The sequence below is a fragment of the Anabrus simplex genome, chromosome X (genome assembly GCF_040414725.1).
Source record: "Anabrus simplex isolate iqAnaSimp1 chromosome X, ASM4041472v1, whole genome shotgun sequence".
NCBI lineage: Eukaryota > Metazoa > Arthropoda > Insecta > Orthoptera > Tettigoniidae > Anabrus > Anabrus simplex.
In genome coordinates, this window is record NC_090279.1 from 188,316,632 (window position 1) to 188,328,592 (window position 11,961).

Consider the following 11,961-nt stretch of genomic DNA (forward strand, 5'->3'; position numbering starts at 1 on the left):
CGTACGGAGTAAACAATAAATTAGTTACCATATTCAATCCAAATAAATCCATTTCAATAACGTAGCGAAGCTTGCATCTTATCAGCAAATCAAATTCAACCCATGTATAGTCATTCTTGTTATTGGTGAGCCTGATAGCGTCTTGTGTACGTTTGCCGGCATTAAACTTCGTCCTCCGGAGTTAGCTCGCTTCGTAAGTTATCTGTGAACATCGGCTGCTAAAATATCTATAGCGGTTTTATTTCTAAGAGAAATTCTACTTTAATCTTCAAAATGTCTATTGGAGTGCCTATCAAGGTGTTGCACGAGGCAGAAGGCCACATTGTGACGTGCGAAACTAACACTGGCGAAGTGTACCGAGGGAAACTAATAGAAGCCGAGGATAATATGAATTGTCAAATGAGTAACATCACTGTAACATACAGAGATGGTCGCGTTGCTCAGTTGGAAAATGTGTACATCCGTGGATCGAAGATTAGGTTCCTTATACTTCCAGATATGTTAAAAAATGCTCCAATGTTCAAACGACAAGGTAATAAAGGTACTGGTGGAGCTGGAAGAGGGAAGTCTGCAATTTTGAGAGCGCAAGGTTAGTATTACTTTTATACATATTTCGTTCATTGTATTAATAGAAACAGGTTTAAAGGATGATAAAATAATGGTCATCATTTTTTATTGATTCAAGGTGACATTAATTTAAATAATAACCAACTGATGACATTGTAGGCCTATCATCGATCATGACTGCACTTCTTTGGTGGTACTTGATTTGCATGAATACGTAACATCTTACTTTCATGCCCAATGCCCTACCCCTTTCCAGATGAAAAGCATTCCAGAAGTGAGCAAGCATTGTAATAGTATTAAAATGTTCCCTGTGTACTAGACCTCGGTCTACACTAGCCTGGTGTTTTTGGATATTAGTATCAACAAGTAATCTGTTTAAATGTCTGGTTTGTTGCCATGAAATGGTTCCATGCTACCTGATTGATGGCTGTTTCCTTTATTGTTACTAGGTTTGAGAAGGTATATTATATTGGCTGCAGTAAACTTTTACCTCCTGTTTTTACATACAGGAGAGGGAAGTGTATGTTGCATATGTTGGGGACTTGCCACCTCACACCTAGAACTGTACTTACTGTTATAAGGTAGAATCAGAAATGGTGAGACATTTTCTATAAAACCTTTGTCGGTGGCCACTACTGGTGGTTGACATGTATTAAATAGGGTGTTATTACCAGAATTATACTCCGCACGGCTTTACTTCTAAATTGATGTTTTGACAGATTTTGGCTCCGTCTGGTGGTTATGCGCTGAAACATAGACGTCCAACCAATCCCAAGCTGCCATTCATATCGACTTATATATCGGCAGAATGCTATCTCAAAGCCTAATTGCTGATTCTAAATTTACATTCACCACGTGGTTAACGTATCTCGCTCAGTATTATGGTATTTGGTACGGTTCGCGATCTTTTGCATTTTTCTTCAGTAATCTGTCTTTTTCATATTAGTCTTTTTCTTTCCAGTATAGTACAGTATAGTGTAATTTACAGTTTGGCATAGCATAAGTTAGTACAATACAGGTTTAATAGTTCAATGTATAAGAATGTAGCTATAGTTTTATTTACGTCCATTTACTGGTTAGTATACTTTGTGCGTATCTAGCACGTCTCAGTGTAATTCCGAAAAGACAAGTGGCAAGAAAGTGACTCTGAGATCAGTGGAGTGTTCCCTTTGTAAGCCATAACTTCCTTCCAGTGCCAGCCATTAGCAGTGAGTTGTGTTATTTCCCCATTCTCTTTTATTCTTAATATATTCTCTTTTTATTGTCGGATGTTGCTAGAAAGTGTTGGTTTTGTGAATTTGTTTTCAATCCAGATTCATTAGCTTTTCTGAGTACGGTATTACATTTTACGACAGCTGTTTACTGCGGTCGTATTGCAACAGCTGTTCTCGCTGCCGTAGCGTTGGCAACAGAGGTATGGCGATGCTCATTTGTTTTGCGAAACGTCAATTTAGAAGTAAAGCCGTGTGAAGTATAAACACTGGTAGATCTCATTACCAACTTCTACACTTAAACGAATAACCATTGGTAATGCGCAGAACCTTGGCCTTTGTCACTTTGGTACAACTTGAGGAAGAACAGCCTACAGAAGAGAGATGAAGGCATGCCAGAGCATGATTATCTTTTGTCAACAGTTCTTAGATGCTCCACCTGTAGTGCTTGCATTGGCTTTCTTATTTGTAAGGAACGGTTGCGAACTGCACTGTCCCAGAACCATGGTTGTGGTACATCCTTTATTGATTGGTCTGCACACTTCTGGCTGTTGACAAAAAGCCATTGGTCTTCAGTGTCAGGAGTGCTTAGCAGATAGTCTCTCGAAGGGAATTAGTCCCACCGGAGCAGGAGCTCAGATTCGTGTCAGTTGTTGGCTTACATTGTGTAGGATCCCATGACGCATGTGAAGTTATAATGGGTTTCAGTTAAGATCGTTTAGTGTGGTAAAGTTGAGTATTACGTCTAACTGCATTGAATTCTAGGCACATGTCATCCCTTCATAAAATTCATCCAATGGTAGTGGGTGAGGGGCAAAATTTCTCAGTGTGTGTGCTAAACGTTCCCTTTTTGGGGCAGGATGGTGGAATTTTATTACAGTGGACCCTTGATTATCCGTTCCTGGAACCTACGTTTTCCCGGATCATGCGCTCAGATTACGTGGTCCCGCGAGTATCGTAATAAAATTCCGCATTATTCGTTCCTCGAAGAACTATTTCCCGGATTAACCGTCCAGAAATTTTAGTCCCATCAACGCTAAATCTTTGATCAAGCATTTTTCAATAACTTAAACTGTATCTCATGAAAGGACGACTATGGCATATGGCGTTAACGCCTCGACACTGCAATAATTAGAGTAAGTGCTGTACTGAAAAAGCGATCGGCAGTAACCTTGCATAAGGGACCATCTTAGCATCAAATTCGGGTGGTATTGTTTAGAGAATCTTGGAAATTATAAAGCGGAGAGTGGCCACAATAATTGTAATGAGATGCAAAGCATTTTGACAGTTCTACTTGAAGGATGCTAATTAGTTTATAAAATCACCTATTCAATACATTAAAATTTTTAAACAATTAGGAATTTATCTTTATTTCCATTTGAGACATGTTTTGCCCTTCATTGAAGGCTTCAGTCACAGTACTACCTCAAGGAATAAATCAGGTACCTGATTTGTAATTAAATTATAATTACTAAGAAATGATATTGACATAATACAGTAGGGATAGTCAGTGATAATATGGATACCAACATATCAGCCGTTAGCTGTAAATTACCAGCTGTGAAGGATAACAGTGTCAGAATGTTAGGGTATGTCTTACAAAGGTTATATTAACATGTTTACATGTGGGCAGTCAAAGGAAAGGATACAAATGACTGGCACCAATACGTAAAACCACAGGGTATTTAACAGTGTCCAGCAGCAGTGGTCCAACATGAAATATTGACGTTACACTATCAGAAATGTTAGGAAAATAATTACTAAATTTCAATGAGAAAAACAATGTTCATTAATATATGGAGTTAAAAAGGATTATATTAACATATTTACATGAGGGGAGTCAAAGGTGAAATATACAAGTAGTCGGCACCAATGCATAAAACCACAGGGCATTTTTATAGCGTCCAGCATTGGTGGGCTGACATGAAACATTGATGCTACTCTAGCAAAGTTAGGAAATTACAAAGTTAACATATTTACATGGGAGCAGTTTGGGGAGAAAGGATACAAAATGTCTGGCATCAGTGTGCATAACTACAATTTCTGCCGTTGGTTGATCACAGTATTGATAAGGCAACTACACAGTATTATGCAGCAGTGGTTTGACCTCAGTTCATATTATTTGGAATGCTAGGAAAAATATTCCAGCGTTTTTTTGAGATTGCCAAATGAGGCTTCATTAGGAGTATAGTCATTACTGAAAGCTGTCTGGTTGAAGTCCCGGGTTCGTGGATATAGCTGCAATAAGCGACGGTGAATTTGGCTTGCGTGGAAGAAAATTTGATTGGGTGTCATAATGTTTAGGCTTAATTTCGGTGTAGTTGAAAGGAAAGGTCGTTAAGTACATGGTGTGTTGTGAATGGCATCACTTGCACTCTATAAACATGAAATTTAAGTATGATATTGTTCTAGTCATAAAATTCTCAGATTACTAAATTTCTAGAAAATGTTTTTTGGAGACATCTGTGACCAATGGAGATTACTTGTTTGTTTCAGCTGCACGAGGTCGTGGCCGTGGTGGACGAGGAAGAGCTACGGGAGGATGGCAGGGTGGGCCTGGAGGTAGTGGAGGTTCAGGACGTGGCCGTGTTGACAGACCTTAAATTGTGCCTGATTGGCACTAAAGGACAGTTTTTCTATGCTGTACGGAGTGGGGGAAAAGTAACTGTTCATAAACTGTTTGTTCGTACTGAATATTTTTATGCAATTTACTGTAAGATACTTCTGTGTTCATTCTGTGAAGTGAAGACTCATGAGAGCTCGAGAAAGGAAGAAGAATGTAACAGTTAATAGAATTCCAAATGTGTCAAAAATATTTTGGCCCAGCAGGTAACAAATTGCTTGCATTGGATAATACTACCGAGCAAATCTGGTCTTTGAAAGAGTATGTGTTTATATTAAGCTAATTGTACTGTATGTTCCAAAAGAGACGCTGGTTAAAAGGAATTTTCTTACCATTTGCTACAGAGTTTCTGCACTTAACTGTTTAGTTCTAATTTTCTTGAGAGAACTGTGTGGACATATGAACAAAAATATACAGTGTGCAAATTAGAATATTTTAGATGTATGTATGGTATTGTGTAGAATTAGTCAAGGGATAAATCTCCGTCTGGAGATCTTACTTTTCTTTCCTACATAATAAAGGGCATTAAGTGCCATTCTGTGAGGTTCTTTAATGCAGCTTTGTATATAACTTTGATTCCAGATATGTATTATCTATTTTAGTACAATTTCCAAGACATGTTAACTTATGTAACTTCAAACACAAAAGAAGTAATCTACCATTTACTTATTCACAGGTAGTTTGTGAAAATAATATTTATTATAAGAAATTAGCAAATTCTACAATATGTGGTGCGGCCCAGAATTGTTGAGAATTTGCTCGTAAATACCTGAATGCTTCCATTGGTGCCTAATTTCTACCTTGCCTTTGAAGTAGTCACCCTGGGCTTGAATACAGCCATTCGAGTAATTTTCCTAATTTTGGAAGCACTCTTGGAAGTCTTCAGCGAGTTCAGCACCTCCTGCAGTTCCCCTTGGATTCTTTCAGTGGATTCAGAATGCTGCCTTTCTTAACCATATTTTCATTCTGGGAAGAGACAGAAGTCGTAGGAGGTCAGGTCAAGAGAGTAGTGGGGGTGTAGAATGATGGTCATGATATTTTTTGTCAGGAAGTCTCTCACAGTGAGTAAGGTGTGTGCGGGCATGTTGTCATGATACACTAACCCGTCCCTGTTATTTCATGTCAGACCGTTTGTACCTTACGTCTTCTGCCTTCAGTCATCACGGATAAGTTTGTACACTTTGGCGAAAATTTTGGGAGTTGTACATGATGATTTGTTATTGTCATACAGAAGGTTTGTCACTTTTCACAGTTTTCTGGCCTTTTTTAAAACAGTTCAAATATTTTTGCTTGACATAAAGCATCAGAACTCATAAACACATGCACTACGTAGTGTCAGAATGTGATACCATGACATTTTCACGTCGGATATTAAAATTCTCGAAAATTCTGGGTTGCCCTTCTTCATTAATAAATGTTGACCTTCTTTAGCTTTTACTGGAAAGGAGTGAAGTTACAGATTTCACATGGAACTTTGTACAAGGCATGAACTTAAGTAATTCACTTGCTGGTGAGTGCATCACGGTTGCCAGTTATGGGTTCTTATATGGTTTAAGAAACCAATTCTAGAACCACACGTTCTGCTCAATACTGGCACATCAAAACAGTCAAACTCCTTAGGTGAAATATGCAATAATGGTCACTTCTTCCCTGATTTTTTTCATTCTTTTCCGCAATATCTTTTATTGGATTCGTGTTGTCCCTGTTTCTTTTGTTCACCGAGCTCGATAGCTGCAGTCGCTTAAGTGCGGCCAGTATGCAGTAATCAGGAGATCGTGGGTTCGAGCCCCACTGTCGGCAGCCCTGAAGATGGTTTTCCGTGGTTTCCCATTTTCACACCAGGCAAATGCCGGGGCTGTACCTTAATTAAGGCCATGGCCGCTTCCTTCCACTTCCTAGGCCTTTTCCATCCCATCGTCGCCCATCGTATCTGTGTCGGTGCGACGTAAAGCAAATAGCAAAAAAAAAAGTTTCTTTTGTTCAGAAGGTTGTGGGTTCTCATGGACCAGGCAACATCACATGGGCCGATCAGATGCTACATCCTGTTGTCAGTTTTGCATTTCTTCATGCTGAGAGAGTTGGCTACACAATTTTGGTCCCATAGTTATTAGGTTGCATTTGGGAGATAGTGGGTTTGATCCCCACTGTTGGTAGCCTTGAAGAGGGTTTCCCATTTTCATAGTGGAGATCTAACATAATTAAGGTTGTGGTCACTGCCTTCATTATCTTAGTCCTGTATATCTCATCTTTGCTATAAGACATATCTGAATCAGTGCAACGTAAAACTTCTGAATGTCCTCATATAACTTTTGCCATCTTCCCTGATTATGTTTTCTATTCTTCAGTTGAGAATACGGCACTCACTTTGGAAAGCGTGTTAGGTGTACTGGCGACATGGACCTTCTATCAACTCTGTGTCCAGTGTCCAATTGTTTCATGAATTCATTGAAGATCCGTCCATAAACCTTAGTGTTCACTGTTTTGTTGTTGAAAATGTGTCCTACAATTCTGGTAGCATATACTGTGCACCTGACTCTAACCGTTTCAAAATGAAGTGGTGTTTTATGGATAATATTGGAATTTTCATCTGCCTAATAACTGCTGTTTCATGTGTTATAAACTGACAGTTTGAACCACATCTTGTACCTAAACCATGTTACGAAGAGAATGGGCTTACAGTAAGAAGAGCCTGAAACCACCAGCAATAACATTAATTTTTTGTGCATCTAGTTCCTTCAGTTCCTGCACTGCATGCACTCTGTCTGCTCGTTAACCCGATTTCTTTGCTGCTCTCGAGTAGTCTGTCTCCTGGCTTAATCGGCATGACTTTTGGTGAGTTGACTAAATGTCTTCTAATATCAACAACACGTGCATGTGCTTGACTCATTGCTGGTCTCAGTTTTACACTCTCACCAAGGTGTGAGCCTGTTATATCCAGTTTTTGTGCTATTGATGGTATGCCTGGTGGCTGTGATTGTTAAGGAGTCAGGTCTACGAGGTGTTTTTTTTTAAAGTAAGGGTCATTTGAAAATAACTACACAACGAAAGACGATTTTCAAACATCACATTTATTTGCAGATTCTAAATACTTTACTCTATTTTTCAACATAGCCGCCAAGTTTGTTTTAAACACTTTTCATACTTTACAACTATGTTTTGAATACCTTCTTCATAGAAATTTGCCGCCTGCTCCAATAACCAAGAGTTGATCTTGCGCTGGGACAGTCTGTTTGGCCTTCACCTTTACAGGCGAATGTGTTTGTCTCCATTCCATGCTCTGTTGCTTCGATTCGGGCGTGACATGCGAAACCCATGTTTCCTCTCCCGTTACGATCCGACTCAACATGTCTGGCTTAATGAGTCAAAAACGTCATAAAAAACTCAAATCTTTTGTTTTTGTGGTCCTCTGTTAGGAGTTTAGGAACCCAACAGGAGCATAGTTTCCTAAAGTTTAGGTTTTCAGAAACAATTTTGTAAAGCACTGACCTAGACACGTCAGGAAAGGCATTTGAGAGAGCTGTTATTGTGTAGTGTCTGTCCTCACGAATCTTCTCTTCAACTGAAGCCACCAAATTGTCTTGTGATCGGAGATGGGCAACTGGAGCGGACCTCAACATACACGTTATCGTGGCCATCTTTGAAGTCTCGTACCCACTTACGCACTTTGCCTTTACTCGTAGCATTAACACCGTACACTAAGCAAATCTGTCGGTGAATTTCTGCAGCAGACAGGTTCTTTGCCGACAACCGTATCACTGACAGAACCTCGCATGGGGCGGGCGAGTCGATAATCTTGAACATTTAAGCAGTTCTTCTTGTCACCAATCATGAGTTTCCCTTGTTCACTTTTAAAACAGATTACCAGGGGATAATTTTTTACGTATAGAAATCTCTTGTGTTGTTTCTCTTGAAATAATCTATGTTGTGCAGCTGTTCTTTCTCGTACTTTCTTTTTGTATTCTGAAGAATTTTTGCTGTGTTTCCGTTGTTCCTTGAAGTCTTTGAAATTCCTGTTTTAGCACACATTTATTATTCCATGCTTTAGGCCTTTCCCGTAAGGCTACTTCACAATCGTCATTCCACCATGGATGTTTCTTCTTTTTGGTGATCATTATAGTCTTTTCAGCTGCTTCTTGAATCCTCCTTGCCATTTCGTTCCAATTAAGGGTTATGAACTTCATATTTTTGGTCCGTATTGAACTGAGATAACATAAATAATGCACAGTAGAGTTTTCCACCTATTCAATACTAAGTTGTATTTACAGTATTTACATTACATGGGACTAGTTTCAACCCTACTCGGGGTTATCATCAGCCATATTAAAACATTCACGAAATAAATATGAAATCCTAAAATGTTTTCTAGCAGTAAGAGTCTTATGAAAAATATAATTTTACAATATGAAGTGTGGTTGAAATGTTGCAAATTAAAATGAAATATTACGTGTGATGTAGGTGAGTAATAATTGATACAAGTACATTATACATGCTAAGAATTCTGGAACAAAAGTACAAATAAGGTGCTCTGTGTTGCTCAAATTTATAGACTCATGGAATTCAGTGGGTCCTGGTGATACATAACGGGTGATATGGCAATAAGAATGAACACAAAGTAAACTGACACATATAAAAATATACAGGTATGTACAATGTCTGAGTAAAGCCTCATTCACAATGCAAACGTAACCGTAAACTTAACGACGTAGCGTAACCGTAAAATTAACGTAAAATTTTTGCTATTCACAATGGAGGAACATAACATTAACGTAAAGAGTACACAGCAGCCAATCAAAACACTGCCATGTTATTTAGCACGGAAGTTGGGTTTTGGGCTATCTCGCAGTTTTATATTTCAATACCTCGATGGAATCAAACAACGTGGTAGCGGAATTCATATTACTTCAAAGATATATTGCTTTGCTCTTGGGAGCTGTGTAGACCTACGGTACCTGAAAAGGCGATCTAAACAACGGTGCAGAAAATGGGTTCATCCCTTGAATCAAAGAAGGTTATCTCAGGGCGATTTCGGTAATCTACTGTAAGAAATGACCCTCATCAGTTCGTTTTGGACATGCGGATGAAACCTGAACTGTTTGCCTTTGTTACGATTCGCTTCCCCTTTTCTAATATAAAGAAATGTACGGTCTCCTTTACCGACATCTATGACCCTATTTATCACACCCCCATGAGATGTTTGGATGATATCGTTTTCGTAAACTAGTAGTCCGTCATAACGTTAAGAAATATACAGGGACACTGTTTTATTTATGACAGGGATTGTCTCGTCCGTTCGCCAGCGCTGCGAGCTTGTCTCCCCCCATTTACCGTCAGATTTCATTGCTACAAGATATTTATTTCCACCTATTATTTTTCGGTACATCGTATTTGTAATTCTTTTTCCTTCTTACACAGATTATTTTGAAAGAGAAGTACAAGCGTTTCGTCGAAAGAAGTCATATCATGCACAACACACAATGTTTACCTCTGCTCTGATTGGCTGGTTCTTAAAGTTAACGTAAAATTAACCGCAAGAGCTCGGAGTTTGCAATCCCTTAATTTTACGGACTCGCAATTAAGTTTACGTCGGCGCATTGTGAATGGTTCCATTAGATAAGATGGCCGCTAACTTCTAAGTTAACGTTAATTTTAAGTTTACGTTACGTTTGCATTGTGAATGGGGCTTAACAAAATGTGTGGTTGATACTCTCTGGAAGAAGAGTCGACTAAACACTGTATCAGCGTAAGCGGATAATTTGGCAGTTGGTGTATTGAGTAACCAAGCTGTGTTGATGGGCTGCATGGTTGATTGTTGTGCAGAATGTGAAGTTTTTGAATTCTTGTTGAGAAGAAAGTAGACACTACGCGTGGTGATATTAATTGGTGGAATTCTCAGTTCATAGCGGAAAACAAATTGGACCTATTAAAATTGAGAAAAGCCAGTAAAAAGCAAAGTGCACGGAAAAGGAAAAGATTAACACAAAGTGAATGGACACTTACCTCGCGCTGTAGTTGTGTAGTTTAGCTGATAGTGTGCGACTGATGGCGGAAGGGGAAATATGGGCGGGGAGGAGGGCAGGCGCATGCAGGTTGGGTAGAGTGGTGGTGGCTTGGGATGGTGTGGAAGGGGGGATTTAAGGCGGAGCCAACCAGAACTCGGTCCTAAATTTAATTAAAGGTACTTTTCCGAAACTATTGCCTTTTCTCCCGCACCCTTCAGCTCCGCCTTAAATCTCCCCTTCCAACCCCCCCAACCCCTCCCAAGCCACCTCCACCTTCTTCACCGTTGGGATCCAAATTCCTCATCCGCTGCTGAAGCTGTTGACTATCTTTGCGAATGCCTTTTATTACTATCCCAAAATGCAAGGATGCCTCTTCCACCAGTTCCGCCGTACCAATGATCTTCATCTCCGCCTTCACTGCCGTTGAGGTCTTCACTCATAACCCTGAGCTGGGATCCTTACCATATGATACACACCGGGTCACTGTGCTCTGGGACTCACATAGACAGGGGCGCCATTCCCTGGGCAGGGCTGCCTCCGAAGAGGGTCCCTACCTGCTACCTTAGTATTATTTTATATATTGTCACAAAACTTAATAGTCATAGAGACGATCAAAAAGTTTTGGTTTGATGCAGCCATACTTCAGATTTCTGTCACGAGAGCGCAGCAGTGAGCAATTGGTCAAGACAAGGTCTGTCTAGGGAGGTCTGGTCACGCTACCACAATCCTTTGCGGTGGCGGCCATATTGGGTCTCAAATATCGTTGTTATGTGGGCGTGCATGATGTAATGATGTGAGTTGTTATTGTATTTTGAAAGAAAATGGGATACTGTGCCGCTCCAAATTGTCAAAATAAGACAACTGACCGAATTAGTGTTTCGCTTCCCGAAAGTTAAGCAAAGGAGAGCTCAGTGGGTACAAAACTGTAGGCATGACAAATGGTAATCTGCAGATAATTCCGTCTTGTGCGCGGTTTTGTGAACTTATACACCCGTATTACTCCTGAATAATACAGTAATATGTTTGTATGAACGATGTTTTATATTTACAGGTCTTATTATGTATTTTCTTCTAGCATAATTTTGAAGAATCGCTATTTGAACTAAAGAGGGCAGATGGACGGAAAGTACTCAAGTGGAATTCCATCCTAAAAATTTTCAACGTCCCTAATCCACCCAAGTCTTTGACATATTATAGGGAACCTCCCAAAGAAAGGGAACTGTCTTTCAAAACAAGCAGCCGGGCTGAGTGGGTCAGTCGGTTAAGGCGCTTTCCTTCTAACCCCAACTCGGCAGGTTCGATCCTGGCTCAGTCCGGTGGTATTTGAAGGTGCTCAAATACGACAGCCTCATGTCGGTAGATATACTGGCACGTAAAAGAACTCCTGCGGGACTAAATTCCGGCACCTCGGCGTCTCCGAAGACCGTAAAAGTAGTTAGTGGGACGTAAAGCAAATAACATAATAATAATAAATAATAATCAAAACAAGCAAGGAAAGTAACAGGAAATGTGTAATAGTAGTATTGTAGTTTATGAAAAAAAATCCTTTTCATGCGTCTGG

The 11,961-nt window shown here is 39.7% G+C and overlaps 1 protein-coding gene across 1 annotated transcript; it reads left to right on the plus strand.

The window, feature by feature from the left end:
• Positions 1-137: 137 nt before the first annotated feature.
• Positions 138-4,954, plus strand: SmD3 (small ribonucleoprotein particle protein SmD3). Its single transcript, XM_067159217.2, has 2 exons — positions 138-589; positions 4,275-4,954. The coding sequence occupies exons 1-2, from the start codon at positions 274-276 to the stop codon at positions 4,379-4,381; spliced, it is 423 nt and encodes a 140-aa protein (XP_067015318.1). The 5' UTR covers positions 138-273; the 3' UTR covers positions 4,382-4,954.
• Positions 4,955-11,961: the final 7,007 nt, after the last annotated feature.

Bases quoted from the DNA above. Each gene is read 5' to 3' on its own strand.
- SmD3 (XM_067159217.2), top strand. From the start codon at position 274: ATGTCTATTGGAGTGCCTATCAAGGTGTTGCACGAGGCAGAAGGCCAC. The intron at 590-4,274 runs GTTAGTATTACT...TGTTTGTTTCAG, and splicing joins TGCAATTTTGAGAGCGCAAG to CTGCACGAGGTCGTGGCCGT.